A 17,812-nucleotide genomic window follows, 5' to 3' on the forward strand; every position below is an offset into this window, starting at 1 on the left:
AAAATCTGCTGGGGACTGGAAGATGAATCAGACTTCATTAATTCTGCAAAATAAACCTTAGCATGTTTACCCGCACACGCAGAGGCATTATCGTAAATCACCAAAAGGAAAAGCTCACCTGTCTGAGCAGAGACACAGCCTGCACCCGGCCCTGGGAGCAGAAGGTCACGGCGCCCATGCCTTCCCAATGGCTCCACTGCTCTCTGAGCCGTTCTGTGAAAAACGGGACCAGCTGCTCCTGCTTGATCATGAACAGTCATGAACAGCAGCCCAGCAGTTCTGAAGAGGCTCTAGGGCTAAGTGTGTATTTCTGCTTGGAATTAGGAAAGACTAAGCTACATTCAGAGCAGATTAGAAGTTTGAGAGGCCCTGATTTGCTTTTTCAAGCCATAGCTTCTTATGTCAAAACCTGAAGGAGACCTGAGAAATCCAGAAAGGATTAGTAATATGTCCAAGGTCACACAGGTCATTAATGGCAGATCTGGGACCAGATCTCAGGACTCCTGATTCTCAGTCTAGTGCTCTTCCCACTCCAATCCATCTGCCCGAGGGCTTGGGGTAGATTAGTACATAGTCAAAAATATTTACTCCCTCCTGGGACGAGTATATGGCTTTCCCTGGTCTTTGCCACATGACTTCCGTTGGCCTTGGAACAGAAGCAGACTCACTGCAAGCAGAGGTTGAAATGCACTTGCTCAGTTGGGCATGCTCGGCCTTCAGCATGAGAAGACGGTACCCTGACAAGTTCCTGGGTCCAAGTAGAATGCGAGACTCGTGCAGCAGACCCCGGCCCAGGCTGCAGCTCAGAGGCACCTAGTCCTGCCCAGCTGAGATCAGCGGGTCCCCAGCTGATGCATAGACACAGGAGTGAAACAGATGCCCATCGCTGAAACGTGTGTGGTTGCACATTGTGCAACAGTAGGTGGCTGATTCAAGGCACAGCCTACAAACAGATGTACAACTCCTGTGATTCAGAATTATGCACTGGAAGGACCCTGAGCTTTGACAGAGCTCATCTGAATCTTGGTTTGGGCATTTAGTTACATGAGGACCTCAGGAAAATCATTTAAACTCTCTGAGACACGGTTTCTTGACTTCTGAAATGGGAGGAAAAATATTTACCTATAGGGAGATACTATGGACTGACTTATGACCCCCAAAAAAACTGAAGCCCTAACCCCCGCAGTGTGCCTGCATTTGGAGATGGGGACTATAAAGAGGTGATTAAGCTTAAATGAGGTCATAAGGGTGGGGCCCTGATCCCATAGGATCGGGGTTCTTATAAGAGAACCAAAGTGCTCTCCGTCTCTGTCTGCACTCTCTCCTCCCCTTCTCTTCTCTCTCACCCCTTCTCTCTCTCTTCTCTCTCTTGTCTCTCTCTCTCTCCCGTTCTCTCCCTGCCCTCCCCTCACCCCAGCCACTATGTGAGGACACAGGGAGAAGGTGGCTGCCTGCAATTGCTAATCTTCACAGATTTCTCCAAAATTGTGAGAAATGAATTTCTGTTGTGAAGCCACCCAGCCCGTGGTGTTTGGTTCTAGCAGCCCGAGCTGACTAAAACAGAGACATTCAGAATTTCATATTAACTGCCTAGCACATAGTGGGGTTGAGATTATAAATCTCTACCTGGAGAGTTGGAAACAGGCTAGAACTACACTGAAAATCAGTAACGTCAGAAATGCATTCTCCTCTGATGTGATTTCTTAGCTGGGCACATGACACCCAAAATAAAAACTGTGTTTCCCGGATTTCTTTGCAGCTAGTGTGATTTGGCTATGTGACAAAGTTATGCCCAAGAAGATATAAATGGAAGTGCCACATATACTTCTGGGACATGTCCTTAAAAGGAGAGAGGGCATCCTTCCTCCCCTTCCTCATTCTTATTGGCTGGGATGTGGATGTGATGGTTGGAGATCAAGCAACCATTTTGGAATAGGAAATCACATGCCACATACAGCAGAAAGGAAACAGAAGGAGCTTAGGTTCTGACACCTTGGTACCAGCCCTGGACCACCTGGCAATGCACTTCTATAACATAAGAGAAAAATTACTAAATTAAGCCACTATTATTTAGGGCAGCCCTACTCAGTACTACTTGGGAGCTTGTTAGAAATTCTCACTCCCCCCCACAGACCCCCTAAACCAGTCTCTGAGGCCAAGGACTCTGGTTCAACAAGCTCTCTAGGTGATTCCCATGCCCACTAAAGCTTGAGAGGCTTTGATTCAGAGCTTTCCACCACGTCCGTCTCACCTGATAACTGATAGAGTCGTCTGAAATTGGAGGTTTCATCCAGGCCTTGGCAGGGGAGATAAAGCCAGGAAGGATGGCAAAGCCAATAAATGACAGTGTCAAACCTTAAAATGATTCTGACAGAATGGAACACTGGACCAGAGCCATGTAGATAAATGTAATTGGAATATGTAAAAAGCACATCAAAATGTTCTTTTTTTATTGAAGGAAATATAAAATGTTCTACTTTTTGACTTCTTAAATTAAAAAGAAATATAAAATTACATATTTTAGAGTACAGCAAATAACGCTGTAAATCAATGCTAATTATGGCTAGTGAAAGGAACGACAGAAGGAGAGAAGATCAGGAAAGGGAATGAAAGCAAAACCCAAAGTAATAAAGAAATAGAGTCAAGGGTGGAACAGAAGAGAAGTGAGGCCCCAGTTCAGGATCAATCTGTAGATACTAAGACGCTAAGATGCTCTGCGAAACTGGACGTAGTCATAACGAGTAAGATGACATTGAAACCCACTCTGTGCCAGGCACTGTGTTGTGTGTGTTATGTAAATTTATCCTCTCAGGAATTTTATCTGAGGTAAGATCTATTATTATCATTGTTTCTCACACACAAAAACTGAAGCACAGAGAAGCTGAATACGTTTCCCAAGGCCACACAGCTAAAACAAAGAAGCAGGACCTGACCTGGGTGGCTAGCGTTCAGGGCCCTTTGGTGCTGCCCCACTGTGGTGACTGATCAGTTTCTACTGATTGAAAGTCTGGCATAAAAATAAGGAAAGTCATTACCTCATGTAACTGTGTCCAGAGGTAGGGTGGGATCCAGGTGTAGTAGGATTATCAGCTCAAAGATGTCATCACAGGTACAAGCGCTTTCCATTCCTGGGAGATACTGCTCTCAGCATCTGGTTTCATCCTAAGGCTGGATCTGCTCATAGTTCCAAGATGGCAGCCAACAGTCCGGAGGCTTTGTGCTTCTTCTTCTGTGCTAGCAATGGAGAGTTGTCATCTCAAACGTGGACTATCCTGAAATATAGATTCTTTAATTCAGTTTTCTGGTAACACTTTAAGCAAATGACAATTCTTGGACAATAAGTGTCATCCACGGAAATGTTACAAGTTACCTGTGACAGGTTACTCAGCCCTTAACCCTGGAATCAAGGATGGGGTCACCTAATCAGGATTTTGTGGTACCCAGGACAAATGGGCTCCACTATCATTTGTGATTCGCTCTCTCGTTTCTTCTAAAGCAAATCAAGTCTCCTCATTTGTGTGAATCCTGGCCCAATAACAAAGACGGAGAAAATCATAAAATATTCTTTGGGTATAAACCAACAAATGTCCCTTCCCTACTCTTCAACAGCCTTCCTAACTGTCTGAGGAAGCATAGGGGGTGGCACTTTGGGGCAGTAACCCTCATGCTTTCCTTTGACTAAAAATGACCTTCTGTAAGGAGTGACCAGCCTACAGTGGTGTAGTAGCAGGTGCTTTAGGAGGAAGGAGGTGGCTGGCATCTATTGACTGTCTAGATGCCTAGAATGATGTGTCATGCTTTATTGATTTATTTTAACAATTACAAGGAGATAATACGATCCCCACTTTGTAGATGAGAGAGCCAAGGCCCAGAACTGTTGTGCAATTTGCTCAATGTCATTTAGCTTGTCAGGTGGCAGAGGTGAATTTCCAACTCAAGTCTATCGGATTCTATATCCCAAGTTCTTTATACCACACCACGCTGGCCCCATCCAGGATTGTTTCCATTTGCTTAAATTATTAGCAGTGAAATTTCTTTTTTAAAAATTTTTATTGGGGAAGGGGAACAGGACTTTATTGGGGAACAGTGTGCATCTCCTGGACTTTTCCCAAGTCAAGTTGTTGTCCTTTCAATATTAGTTGTGGAGGGTGCAACTCAGCTCCAGGTCCAGTTGCCGTTGTTAAGCAGTGAACTTTTTAACAGGTTTCTTGGCTACTTCTCATCTGCCCTCTGGCCTGGGTTAGTTGTGACAATTACTCTCAGCTTGTAACAGATTTTATTTTTAAAAATTGTATTTATTGAACACTTACTCTGTGCCAAGAACTTTGCTCAATGTTCTATGTGTACAATCTCAGTGTATTCTACCAATAAGCCTGTGATGCAGTCTATTATGGAGAATGCTTTTAGTTGCTAGTGATAGAATCCCAAATTCATCATGTGCCAATGGCCACATCCACAATTCTTTTCCAGTTATGACTCTGTCTAGAATTAATTGCAGGTATCTTGATTTTATCTGGCTTCAATGGGAAAACATTGTACATCTCTTTTCCTTGAGCTATTTTGTCCAATTTAAAAGATTTATTTGGTGTCACCTTAATCAATTCAGAGGTTTTAGTAGAGGGACCATACATTCCATTGGTCCTTGCCGCACGGCTGAATTTTAACCAGGCTTTGTCACTTAAAGACCTAAGTTTTATCTTTTATTATTTGGAAATCAGAATCAATTACATCCTCTAGTCCTCTGAGTCCTCAAATTTCTGGACATTTCTACTCTGTAAGACAGCTCCAAAATAGACAATTCTTTCCTAAACTCAGCCTTCTCTTACAGGACCTCATTATGTACAGACCATACCACCTCGGGCAACTGAACAACATACTGTTTCATAACCTCTTTGCCTAAAAACGCAAGCTCAAGCTCAGTCCCTATCTCCCCAGTGAGCAAAGGTAAAAGTTTTACAAAATGCATCACCACTAGATACCATGGGTTGCCACTTTTCCATCCTTCGATAACATATTTTTTGCTTCCCACTCCCAAGCCCCCGAGTTAAGGCCTTATCATTTAAGTTTTCTGTTATGGCAGCACCTCAATTATAAGTCCCAATTGCTGTATCAATCAACTTAGCCTAAGTAATGCTGGAGTAACAACAAACAAGCCCCACATCTTTCCAACAGGAAAGAGTTTTTTCTTATGTCCATGGCCTTTAGGGTTGGCTGGGATTTTGCTTCATGTTCCCTTTAGTCAAGGACTCAGATTGAAGATGCCGACACTATCTGGGACATGCCAGCTTGTGGCAAAAGGAAAAAAAAAACGATCTGGGCACATTTGCTTCTGCTTAGAAATGGCACATGCACTTCCAGTCACATCCCATTGACCACAGTCAGTCACATGGTCAAGCCTGACTGCGATGGGTGAAAAATCTCCTCTTCCTACAGGGAAGGGAAGCATAGAGACCCACAGTGAAGGCAGCAGATATTTTGAGCAAATAATACAATGTAGTTGTGTGCTGATAAAGGTTTAATAACTGCCTCTTGGGGAATAAATGTCCTGATACGTAGCATTTGCCAATTTCCATGGTGTAAATACTCCCACAATGGCCAATTGCAAGGCAGCAGTCAGATGTCATGGAATGCAGAATTAAGCAGAGATGTGTGCAGTCAGCTCTTGGGAGCCAGTGTGAGCAGGCCACAGCACAGCACTGAATTCATCCCATTTTAAATCAATCACTGAACATAAATTGAGTGATACCTGTTCCACGATGTGAATATGAAATCTTGCTGTGGACTACGGAAGGAAGAATATGATTAGGTTTGACTCAGCATCAATCTGCCTTAAGCCTAAACCAGGATTGGCAGAAGGGATGAGGAGGACTTAGGCAACTCAAAATTAAGTCTTCACATTATTTGCTATTCCTGTATTAACTGGCAAATTCAAGTGGAGTATAAGAATGTGAGATTGAAATAAAAATCATCTTTGCCTCTATAAATAAGATTCAGCCCCAGGTCCCTCCTTTGCAGAAATTCTTATTAAAGACTTGGCTCTCCTCCAAGAAAAATAAGGTAGAGCTCATTTAAAACCCTTTAATTCCCAATTATTCACAAAGGGAGTTGCTTGATAAGTATACCTATTTTTTAATACGTTTACCGTATTAACTTTTTTCCCACTAAAAAGTTTGCTTAAAATATTCACAGTCATGGAATTGGCGCTTACATATGCTAAATCTTAAGCTATTTTTCTTTTCAAAGAACACTCTTTAAGCACACTACATCGCTGCTGTAGTGACACTGAGCAACTTGCTTACGTCCCCTAAATCTGTTTCCTCATCTATAGATTGGGATGACACTTCTTTATTGCTTGCTACTCCTTATAACCTTGAAAGGCTGTTATGAGCTTAAATATCTGGCCTATATGAAGCATCTAGAAGAGTACCCGGGACATGGTAGTTACTCAATAAATACTCATTGTCCTGCATTACTGAGGATGCCAACAAGAACTTTGACGATTATTTTGGAGACATAGGACTAGAGGGTTTGCCTTACTACATAAAATAGTGCAGGGCTTTATTCAGTAGCCTCAGATTACAGGGCAGGAATAATTTGGCTGTTGATTTTGAGAACATCTGACAGGAATGAGTTCTGCAGCTACCCTGGAAGCATGGATGTTACTGTAATTTAACAAAACTCACCTCTCTCGTTGTTAATGCATTACGGCTATTAGCCTCTAGCTTGGTCTAAATTGTCAGTCCAACAGACTGAATGGTTTGCCCCAGGGCAAAATCTTAGCCTGCAGGGAATGGACCCTGAACCCCATCCTCAGGGAGAATGGAAAGCTCACTCATCGATGCTGCAGTCCCTCACACTGATTATCACATAAAATATCAAGAGGAAATTCCATCTCTACAGGAGCTGGAGGGTCATTCAAACATAGATGCCTGGCATAACACTGCATGCCACATGAAGTCATAGGACAAACATCACAGACAGACTGTGATGGCAGGAAAAAACAGCCCACTACCTTCCTGGGGACCACTCATTCCTTCTTCCTGAGGTCCTGAGAATAAAGATTATTTCAGAGTTCTTTAAGCTTCTTAACTTAAAATGTAATGATGAAGAAGACACTGATGCTGATAATAGTAAAAATGGTGAAAGCTGCTTGACTCTGTATCCTACTATTTTGTAGGGTGTGTGTGTGTGTGTGTGTGTGTGTGTGTGTGTGGAGAGAGAGAGAGAGAGAGAGAGAGAGAGAGAGAGAGAGAGAGAGGCCATGTATGTATGTACGTATGTATGTATTCGCTCCTCCTGGGTGGCTTTTCCTCTTTTTTTTTTGGACTGATTATCAGCTTCTGGAAGTGCACACAATTTTCCAGTAATGACAGTGACTTACTATGTGTATAGTACGGCCATCAAAGACTTGGAAGCAATATAATAAAGATTACTAGAAGCAGAGGCTCACTTAATTTGGTGTTGCAAAATTAAGAATTTAACCCTACTTGTGTGAGCAGCTCCACAAATATGGGGTGAAGATATGGTCATATTATTTACTTTTCCAGTTAATCCACTGAGTAAAGCTTGCTTCTATGACAAAGAACCTCCCACATTTTCATTTATTTCTTGCCCATATAATAGGCCAAATCAAATGTGTCTACACGGAGATCAGCTTTCCTCCACAGAGTGATCCAGGGATCCAAGCCTAATTATAGTCTTCCTGGGCAATGGAGTCATAGACACGCTCTACTAAAGATGGCTTCCCCAGCACTCCCAGGAGACACTTAAGGCAGCCAACTTAACTTTCTGGCAGATGTCTTGATAAAGCTAGGATGGCAAAAAAAAAAAGGGGGGGGGGTATATAAAAAGCTTTATATTCACTGGGGCTTCATGATATGTTGGATTGTTTGAAATGGATGAACCAGATGCCACCTCCAGGTTTTAGCAGATAAGTGTCTATCAAATCTTTAGATCAAACTTTGTACAATAAAATTCACTTAAGTTTTTCAGATGATAACTGGTAAGAATTCAGTAAGTATTGATTTGTATTATCAAAGGTATAATCAGGATGATGTAAATTGCCGAAGTAGACAGAGATTTGCCTTGTACATGTCACTCAGGACTGCTACATATGTTCATGCACGGTGACCGGTCTGGCTAACCAGGTGGTTGTGGGCTGTCACTTTTCCACCTGCTCTTCATTCACCACCTCCTTCTACAAGTTTCCATTCTGGTCAGAGATGTTGATCTTCCCAATAGGAGAGAGTGCCTTCCAGTCAAGGGTGTGCTTGTAACTCTGCTGGAGCCCCCACCCAGACTCCAGGTGCCTCTCACTAACCCTGGAGCAAAGGAGTCCCTCAAGAAGAGAACTAAACGTTCTTCACCTCTCCCTAATGAGGCACTTACACATGGCCTTTTTTTTTTTTTTTAACCCTGCTCTTAAAGAATTGCTTTTTAAATGCCAAGATTCACCTTAGCACTTCATGAACTGACAATGTCACTAATTCAAAAACGTTTTCATTTTCTAGCTTCCAGAAAGGTGTCAGCTGGGTCCTTCATATCACAAAGGCCAATTGTAAACATCCTATCCGTACATGCCAAACTTTTGTACTCTAAAACTAAGTAATCTTCATTTCAGTTATAGAAACATAATTCTGAAAAAAAAAAAAACAAAAAAAAACCACCCCTCCATTTAGCCTGACTTGTGCACATTCACTGTGTACAATGCAATCGTATTTCTTCCTGTTGAAGCAAAGGGGGCACTGATATCTCGCAGATAAAAGGTCGGAGCCTATGGTCATGACACAACAGGAGGAGAAGAGGAAATGAAAATCACCATCACATCAGCAGTAGGAGCATACCTTCCATCATAGTCTAATGCCAAATTAGGTGAACTTGTAATCGTATCTTTGGCCAACAACTCTAAGTGTGACCTTGGCCCCGTCAGTCAGTCCCCTCCTTAAGCTTTGGTTTCCTTACCAATGCCTACAGCATAGGGTTGATGGGGGATAAACTGAGTTAATGAATGGAAAGTATTAAGTTCCTGATATGTGGTAGGTTTTTCAGATCTCATTAATACCCTTTCATTCATTTGTTGTGATTGGAAGTAACTACTTATTACTGGCGTAATACTGGGTATGGCTTTGTGAGAATCCATGAAATGTAATAGCTTTTTTCCTTCATGGAGCTTTCAATACATTCATTCATTTGAGAAACAATTACTGAGTGTCCAATTTGTGCTGGGCACTCTGGTAGGTGTTAGTTACAAACATGAAAAAAATAAGCCAAGCCTCTGCCCTCAAGTAGCTCACATTCCAGCTGAAACACGTAAACACATACTGTATATTTACAACACGGAATAAAAGCTACACCAGAGGTAAGTAGCATGAATGTTCTCACAGACCTAGAAAGCACAGAAGAGAGAGGAGAGAGGGCCTGAGCAGAGAATTCTAGGTAGGCGAGCTTGCGTGCACAGAGAACATGATATGCATGAGGTTTCTGCAAGTTCTCAACATCCAGGGAACAAAGTAGTTCTTGCAAAAGTAGTGGGAGACATGGCTGAAGATATTAGTTGAGGAGGAAGTATCACAAGCCATTGAAGAAGTTTGGTTTATTTCCCCTAAGAGGCAAGGAGAAGCCATGGAAGACTTTTAAGCTGTTTGGAGGAGATGTGCTCCATTTTCTGCCTTTCAGAAAAGCCCCTCCGGAGTCTGGGGTATGGTGGAAGTTGGGCTGGACTGGCCCAAGGCAAGGTGGCTACCACCACCACTTAGGGAAAAGGCTGTATGGGATTGAAAGACTGACAAGGGAGACGGGGTAAACTGAGAATGACTCACGCTACTGGGTATCTGGCACTGCCATTACCTTGGTCAAGAATAAGAGGACTAGGTTTAGTAAGGATTTACACACACACCTAGGGAGTTAAATAGCACATCAAAAGAACAATACTACATATGAGAACACCACTGACTCTAGATTATCGGGCCTCATGAGACAAAGGAACAAGTGCTACCAGTTCAGAGGAAGCAAAAGCTGCTGGATCTTTTTCAGACTCTTCTTTGCATAATCCCCCCCACACACACACACCAGTCCTGGGAGTAATTTGCCTACTATCTCATCCTGAACACCGGAAAATCTCATTCTAGGTCCCCAGCAGCAGTTATAAAGAAATGACTACCTCTTCTCCAGTGGATCTCCTACTTCTGGCTCTGTTCAGTATCTCGGGTTACTGCCAACACGTTTATTTTATTTTATTTTTTTCATTGTATGAGTGTGACCATGAAATTTCTAGTGCATTTTCGAGTAGTCCAAGATTTATGGGGTACTCATATAACTTCCCAGGTAAATCTTTGGTGCTGAGATATAAATATAAACACGGTAAAGTCTGCCCCTAACAATTTTATGAAATAGGCAAGGAGCCATTTAGCCATTGAAGAGCTGTTGTTCAGTAGTGTTGTGGTACTGAAGAAGGTGCTGGAAATGCAAAGTGGAACTAGACATGATTCCTGCTACTGAAGAGTTTTATAGTCTGGAGAAGGCAAATAAATCAGGCCTTAAAGGAATGGGTAACAAGTGATATATTAGACCTTTAAGATGCTACAGGAGCAAGGAACAGGAACAGCCAGCCTACGCCAGGACGTGCAGAGCAGCTTTCTGCAGGTGACGTGCATAAATCACAGAACACAAATTCTACTTAGGAACAGTGGCCCAAGCAAGGTATATACCCAGCACTCTGGACAAGGGACTATTTCACTGCAACTGAGTAGATCCAGCCAGGCTTTTTGGAAGACACTACATGTTAGGTGGACCTTGGAAGGGTCAAGCGACTGAATACCTTGAAAGAAGGTAGGAAACGTAAGGGCACATTTGAGGAACTGAGTGAAGTCCTTTACCAAGATCAGGTGTAGGTTTAGGGCTACAAAATAAGCAAACAGACACATAGTACTTTTTAAAAAGTTAACTCTTAACTCTAAGTCTAGTTAAACAGTACTACAACATTCATGAAATGTCGGGAGGCAGTCTGTGATTCAGAGCTAAGCTAAAGGAAAGCGCTCTAAGCACAGGTCTGAGGAATGATAATGTCACCAGTGTGTCTGAATCCAAAGGTACCTGCACAGCCTGGAGGTCACAGGCTCCTTCTGGAAGGGCATTGTTGCCCACGTGGTGGACGCTGGGTAAAATGTTGTTTCACTGAGTCAATCTTTCCTCAGTAGCTAGAAATCATACTGGACCTGGAGCTCCTTGTCAAGTTGTAACTTGAAACAAAACTTAAGAAACCTAGGTGCCCCGAAGGAACTTAGAAAAGCACCATTCTGTTCCTTGTTCAGGTGCAAAGTGAGAAGCCAAGTGAACCACCCTCCACAAGTTGCACCAAGGCTGTCCAGCCCTTATAACCAAAATTCTCACTAAACTTCTGCGGCGATGGGAAGTGGGTGGGTAAGGACTAAGAAACGATGCATCGATAGCAGCACGTGCTCGCTAAGGTTTTCCTGGATTCCTTCCCTCTCCCTAAGGAGAGAGCAGGTAGCACAGAGGACGGAACCTGAGGTCCGGGTCTCTGCCATACCCCACACTGAGCAAGTCATTTAGTCTTTAAATCTGCGTCCTGCGTCCCCATTTGTAAAATAAGGACGTTGTGGGCTCCACGTTAGTAACTACGGGTTTATTTAGGGTTTACCATGTGTCAGGTGAGGCGTTTTCCACCTTCTTTCAATCCTCACAACCACCATCAATGTTACTAATCCTACTTTACTCCAGACATTCAGTGGAGTGTTTAAGTGACATGTGCAAGGTCACAAAGCATTAGTGGGGGGGACCATGCAATGCCAGGTTGCCTGACTGCGCGGTCGGTCCCAGTCTTACCTACCCGCCCTCCCCCTCCTCCGCTCCCTCCTCCCTAAACTCCCGGGCAACGCACCCCTTTCACCACCTAGCATCCTGCTCAGTCTCTCAGGAAAGGCTTTCGCTCTGCCCTGGGAAATTTTTCACGCAGCTCGCGCCCCACGCACGGGGCTTCTCTTTTTTAGACTGGTCCACTTTAGGGAAGCGATGAGGAGGCCTAGATGACCTCCCAACCCCCCTCCCAGCGCGCTGGGCGTACGCGCTCCCAGCGTGCGTGCGTGCGTGCGTGCGAATGAGCACGTGAGGCCCCGGAACGTGCACAGGGGGCGGGGCAGGAAATGGGAGGCGAGGGGAGGGGCGGCCGTTGCCATGACAGTGACGTCAGGCGTCAGAGAGCAAACCCGGCCCTTTCCCCACGCGCGCGCGCGCGCGCACACACACAGACATGCACACGCGCGCGCACCGCGGCTCTCCCTCAGACACACTAGAGGGAAAGGTCAAACTAAAGGCGAGGGAGCGGGGAGGCTGGAGGAGCCGCCGCCGCGCGCCATGACGGACGCGGCCGAGGCTCCTTTCTCTCCGCCAACGCCGCCGAGACGCTGCTCTCGCCGCGCCCCCTGCACCCACCCTGTGTCCCCTCTCCCTGTGCCCCTTCTGCCTGACGCTCGCGCGTTCACGCGTCCCCTTCCCCTCCACCCCCCGGCGCTCCTGGCGCGCGTCGGACGCGGGGCACGCGCTGGCCGGGAGCGGGAGCGGGCGCCAGAGGGTGGGGGCCGAGGCGGACCGGCGAGCGGCCTCCTCGCGCGACCCCGACCCCGTCGCCCAGCCCCTCAGCGGGAGCCCGTCAGGTGAGTGCGGTCGGTGGGGAAAGGATGTCAGACGAAGAGGGGACCGAAGAGCTCAGCCCCCCGCCTGACCCCTTCCGGGGGCGCACTGACAGGCGCTCGGGACCCGGCCTCTGGGGGGCGTCGTGGGGTCAGCCTGTCGCGGGGCCTATTTTGGCGTCCCAGCCCCTGGGGGTTGGGCCCCCGAGTGGTGGAGTCTTGGGACGGGGACAGTGCGGCCCCCGGGCGGGAGTTGGCAGGGTGGCCCAGGCGTGGGACAGGCGACGGGAGGCAGGTGGGCCCCTCTCCGGGGTGCGGGGAGGGAACGAGGGGCCGGACAAGGTGCGCGCGGGGGCCCCAGGAAGCTTTCAGGAAATGTTGGTTGGGCAGTTAGGAGAAACTCTGCCCTTGGAACCGGCGCCCTGCTTTTGCCCCGGCCAGCGAAAGTGGCGAATTTTACAGCAGAACTCGGGGAGCAGGCAGGACAGAACGGAAGGGAGAGAGACCAGGGGGACCCGCCTGGATGGGGACCAGACATGAACGAATCCGCCTGTGGGTAGCACCAGGGCACGATGTGTGGACGTTGCCATGCCAATGTTTGATGTTTGTTGCTTATGGTTATTTTTGGACTAAATGATTACCCAAAAAAAAAAAAAAAAGTTACTTGGAAGAGAGGGAACGGCTTGAATGGTCTTAAGTCCTTCCCTGTTTATGCAGGAAATGGGTTAATCTTTCACACCACCACCCCCAACTGAACCTATGCCCAGTGGACTTTAAAAATAATAAATACAAAACTCTAAAGCCCTGAAACAAGGTAATGTTTGTCTGATGAGTTTCAGGTGTCAGGCTCTGTGTTCCCTGGGAGAAAAACAGAAGGGCAGCGAAGTACTTGATAGGCTGTAGCAGTCGCCCTTTTGTCATAAGCTTTGAAGCCCATCAAAGGGGAATTTCGTTATAACTGCCAGGGTTAAATAATCGTATTGACCCAGTGCCACCCGCCAATCAGGAGCTTCCCTGAAAGTAACTTGGAAGAAAGCTACCAGCCCAGTACTCTGCCGGTTGTGACTAACCAGTGCTTCTGCTGGTTTATTTTTTACTCTTTAATTTCCCACTATTATAGTGCATGCTACCTATTAACCAAACGTTAGCATGAATTATCCCTAGTTAACTATTCTCCACTGAGTCACTTTTAAATGACCAAGTGCTAGCTCTGACGTGTGTTTTTTTCATACTTGAAAGTTAGGTGGAAATTTCAAATAGTTCCAAATTGATAAGTTTGTTTTGTTGTTTTGTTTTTTAAGTATAAGTCTAGCTTAGACAGATTATATCAAGTGGGTAATCTGTTTTAAAATTTAAATCTCATTCAAGAAAATGTCTGGTTTGTGAAAGGTGCACAGATTGTGACAGCTGAGGAAATGCCTGAAGGAGCCTTTGGTGAAGGCTAAGAGAACAGCCAGGACACCCTACCTGGTGCATTTGATGTTAACTGGTAGGTTCAGCCTATACAAACTTATTCCTTACCTGAGCCTTTCTGATAGTTTCTAGTATTGCTTCTGTTGATTATGGATCTTTGCTTATTTGTCATTTTCAAAAAGTTCTGTCAACAGAGAACCCTCATTTTGAAATCGAGTCGTTGCGGCATGTAGCCAGGGTACTAAAGATTTTTTACAAGACATAAGGGAGGATTATTCAGTTCCGGGTCTTGTTAATTCTTTATGTGCAGCAATTTTTGTATCTGGTTCTGTGCGTGATGCTCCTTTTACATCTTGCTCCTATTGGCTATTGCTGACATGTGTCTATACACAATCCTGTGATGGGGTACTTGAATGTTACAACCTAAACATCATTTCCTGTGATAGATAAATATATTTTTATTTATTTTCTTCTCCAGTTTTAAAGGGAACCCTAGAATTGGGCAAATCAGCACTTATTCAGCATATCCCCCTCCTGTAGGTCTCATTGACCTTGGTGGCATCCTGGAGGTCATGTGTTCATGGACATAAACAGTTCTTGTTTCCTCCAGGTGATAAAGGCCCATGGGAAAGTGATCTGACATATGCATATCTTGATTGATTTTTTTTAATTTTTGTTGGACATTTATTGTGATCATCGTCAAAAAGAATTCATTGACCTCTTTCTGGGAATACATACATTTCTATTTTACATTAAAAAAATAATCACTTAATTTTTTTTTCAACTTTTCTAGTATTGCTTGTATATTCTACCACAGATGAACAGCTGTTATTTTGGGTGACATTTTTAAAACTTGGGAAATAGGGAGAAGGACTGTAATGCTGGGATGAATTTGGCCTGTGAAAGCAGCTGTGCTCACTTTAAGAAATTTGATATTTTCAAGTACAAGATTACCAAACAAATTAAATAGTGGTTAGTTATGTTATATGACAATTCTATATTTTACAAAAAGGGTTCACTAAAAGGTGCCTTCAAATAATGAATGCCTTTTTTATGGAACTTATAAAATGTGATTTGATTTATGAAAAATCAATTGGCGTACAACAATTTAGGAACAGATTTTTAGCTTAATGCAAGATTTATTAGTGTGTTCCGTGAATTATCTCTTTTCCAAAATTGTTTTGAGGCAAAGTTATTCTTTAAAGGCTTCTTAAATTCGGAGTTGTGTCACTGATGTGCTGCCTACTAATGTTTTAACTGAATGGAAAATTTGTCATCTGATTTGTGCTGTACCATTTAAGGAGAACATTGAAACCTAATTAAAATGGCAAAATTTTATGGTCAGGTTTGTCTGGAACCTCATCCAAGGTAGTTCAGTTACTGAGGTATCAAAAGCACCTTGTTATAAGATACTCCAACTAGAACAGCGGTCCTACAGCAAAGACCACCAGTGGTTATACCCAGACTTCAGCACAATAAAAATAAATAAGTTGGTCTAAAGTCCACATGCAATGAAAACCATTACTTTGAATATTTCTCTGGGTACAAATTGTTATCCAGAATTAAAGGCTTGATTTTTCAAAGCTGCAGTTCTGTTTGGGCCAATTGTGAACATTTCTATTTTGATAAAAGAAAAACTACATACACTCTAAACTTTCACGATAATTTTTTCTTTTTCTTTTTGTTAGTTTATTTGGAATCACAGAAGATACTGAATAAAGTACTTGGGAGTTTTCATTCTGAAATCATTTTGCTTTGGTGATGTAAAAAAGAAAAAGGAAAGTGAGTTAATATGAGTAGAACTCACTTATGGATTAGTTCAGACTTACATTGGGATAAAGGAGAAAGGGAGGAACTAGACACAGACTTTATTAAGGGTAATTAATCAAATTTGCTTTATACTCTTCATACCTGGCTTCGTAAGAATGATACTCCTTCTCTCCCCACTTTGAGAGAAGTCTTCTTAGAGAAGAGATTTAAAGGATAAGAGCTAAGATGCAGGCATATTAGTGTTCAAAGTATCTTTTGAGAGCCTTAATAGTTTTTTGTTTCATTTTTATGCATTAGACAGAAAGGAAGAAATTATTTTCATGCTGACTATGGGTTGAAAGCTCAACTTTGGCATAATGGACACAGTTTTATTCCCTTTAGTGTAATTGAATATTATAAAAATGGAGGGAAGAGCTTGACTGATGCCACTGATTTTTAGTACAGGCTCTTAATTCCTCTATTGAACAAATGAGTAAAAATGATGATTGAAAAAGTGATATTAAGAGAAATAATTTAATTTTGTTTTAAACCTCAAGAGACTGTCTCAAAGGATTGCTAATTTTAGAGTATGGTGAGGTAAATAAGTTTATTACTTGGATTTATATTAATGAGGGCATGTAATTAAAAAAAATTAAGTGCATGCAAAACAAAATAGACTACTGAATTTTAAAAATATTCGTGCCAACATCTGTGAGAATAGAGGTAATGATTAGAAATTTTAATTGGAACTTAAGTCTGATTTTGATTTATGTTCTCAATTTCATTATTTAACCCAATGTCACTTTAAAAATGTCACTTAATTTTTCTGTTCCCGGTTTTCTTTTCCATAAAATGCAGTCAGTAGTGCAACATACTTTATGTAAATTGGGTTTTCAAATAATATTTGCTAGACTTATTAAGCATAAACTATTACCTAATACTAACATGTATGTGTATACCCACTGTGTAGGATTTTAAAACGTTTAGACTTTGCAATCTACAGAAATGTGGGCAAAAGTTTTAAAAATAAGAAAGGCTGAGTTCAGAGTTTTAGTCATAGATGATCCTATAAATTGCATTTCCCTCATTCTTCTGAAAAGATTTTTTTTTCACTATGACAGATTTATATTTTCGAGACTTCAGTCATGCTAGTTTTTAATGTTGGGTGATCTTACCTAGAACGTCACTAGAAAGCTCAGAATTATAAAAACTACCCTCTTTATTTTTCCCAGCTGTTCCATCTTGGAGATTGTTTGAATTTCAGTTATTGAATGTGGCTTAACCAGAAGTTATTCTAAGTAGAAAGGTTATTACAATTTTCACAAACTAGGGGGAGATACAAAGTTATTTTAAGAGAATTTACGAACATTTTGTATTACTCCAGGGGCAATTAAACACAATGTGTATGATTTGATATTTTTAACTTATTAGCATTTGTTCTGAGTTAATTTTGACTTTTGTTAAAAATCAACGTAATTGTTGTACATTCTCTTAAAAATATCTATCTGTGTAATATTTTTCAAATAACTTGCCCTTAATTGGGCAAGAGATGGAAATTTTACTCTGAATCCTTCTAATTGAATATACCGTTTAATTGAATATACCGTTAAATGTGTATAGTTAAATGTTTGATATTGGGTATTGTTTTGATTATTTTACATACGGTGATTTTTTGTGTATCTATGTAGGATTTGTATTAATTTGTAGGATTACTTTATAAAAAGTTTTCCTTTAAAAAAAGTTCTGTTATTCTTAATGATTATTTGGTAGTCCTCAGACTTTTATATTTGAAAGAAGTGGAAATGAATAATTTATTAAGGTCTTTCCCTAAAATGCACTAAGTTTGTTGGAACATGTGGTATAATTTTTCTATAATGTAGAGAGTTATCTTTGTCTCCCCCCAATTTATGGCAGAATAGTTGTCTATTTTTGCAAATTTAGGGAGTGCAGAGTATGTCCAGAAATGATCCATTGAATGCTAAGTGTTGAACTGAATTTACAAT

General features: G+C 42.6%; 2 protein-coding genes across 5 annotated transcripts in view; one reads left to right on the forward strand and one right to left on the reverse strand.

Annotated features, from left to right (window-relative positions):
* LOC148757826 (uncharacterized) overlaps positions 1 to 12,076 on the reverse strand; it is a 279,544-nt gene extending 267,468 nt beyond the window's left edge. For both annotated transcript variants that reach the window (XM_088798938.1, XM_088798940.1), the window contains exons 1-2: positions 11,900 to 12,076; positions 3,036 to 3,272 (exon numbers count right to left, since the gene is read on the reverse strand). In XM_088798938.1, the coding sequence (XP_088655064.1) occupies positions 3,036 to 3,040 (5 nt within the window). In that variant the 5' untranslated portion in view covers positions 3,041 to 3,272; positions 11,900 to 12,076. The remainder of the gene's footprint in view (positions 1 to 3,035; positions 3,273 to 11,899) is intronic.
* A 214-nt stretch (positions 12,077 to 12,290) lies between these two features.
* Positions 12,291 to 17,812, forward strand: part of ZFAT (zinc finger and AT-hook domain containing) — a 213,592-nt gene continuing 208,070 nt past the window's right edge. For all 3 annotated transcript variants that reach the window (XM_074316937.2, XM_074316938.2, XM_019724243.3), the window contains exons 1-2: positions 12,291 to 12,671; positions 14,037 to 14,136. The gene's annotated coding sequence lies outside the window, so the exon portion shown is untranslated. The remainder of the gene's footprint in view (positions 12,672 to 14,036; positions 14,137 to 17,812) is intronic.

This window comes from Rhinolophus sinicus, chromosome 6 (assembly GCF_057876585.1).
Source record: "Rhinolophus sinicus isolate RSI-liver-muscle chromosome 6, RSI-T2T, whole genome shotgun sequence".
In the NCBI taxonomy this organism is placed as follows: domain Eukaryota; kingdom Metazoa; phylum Chordata; class Mammalia; order Chiroptera; family Rhinolophidae; genus Rhinolophus; species Rhinolophus sinicus.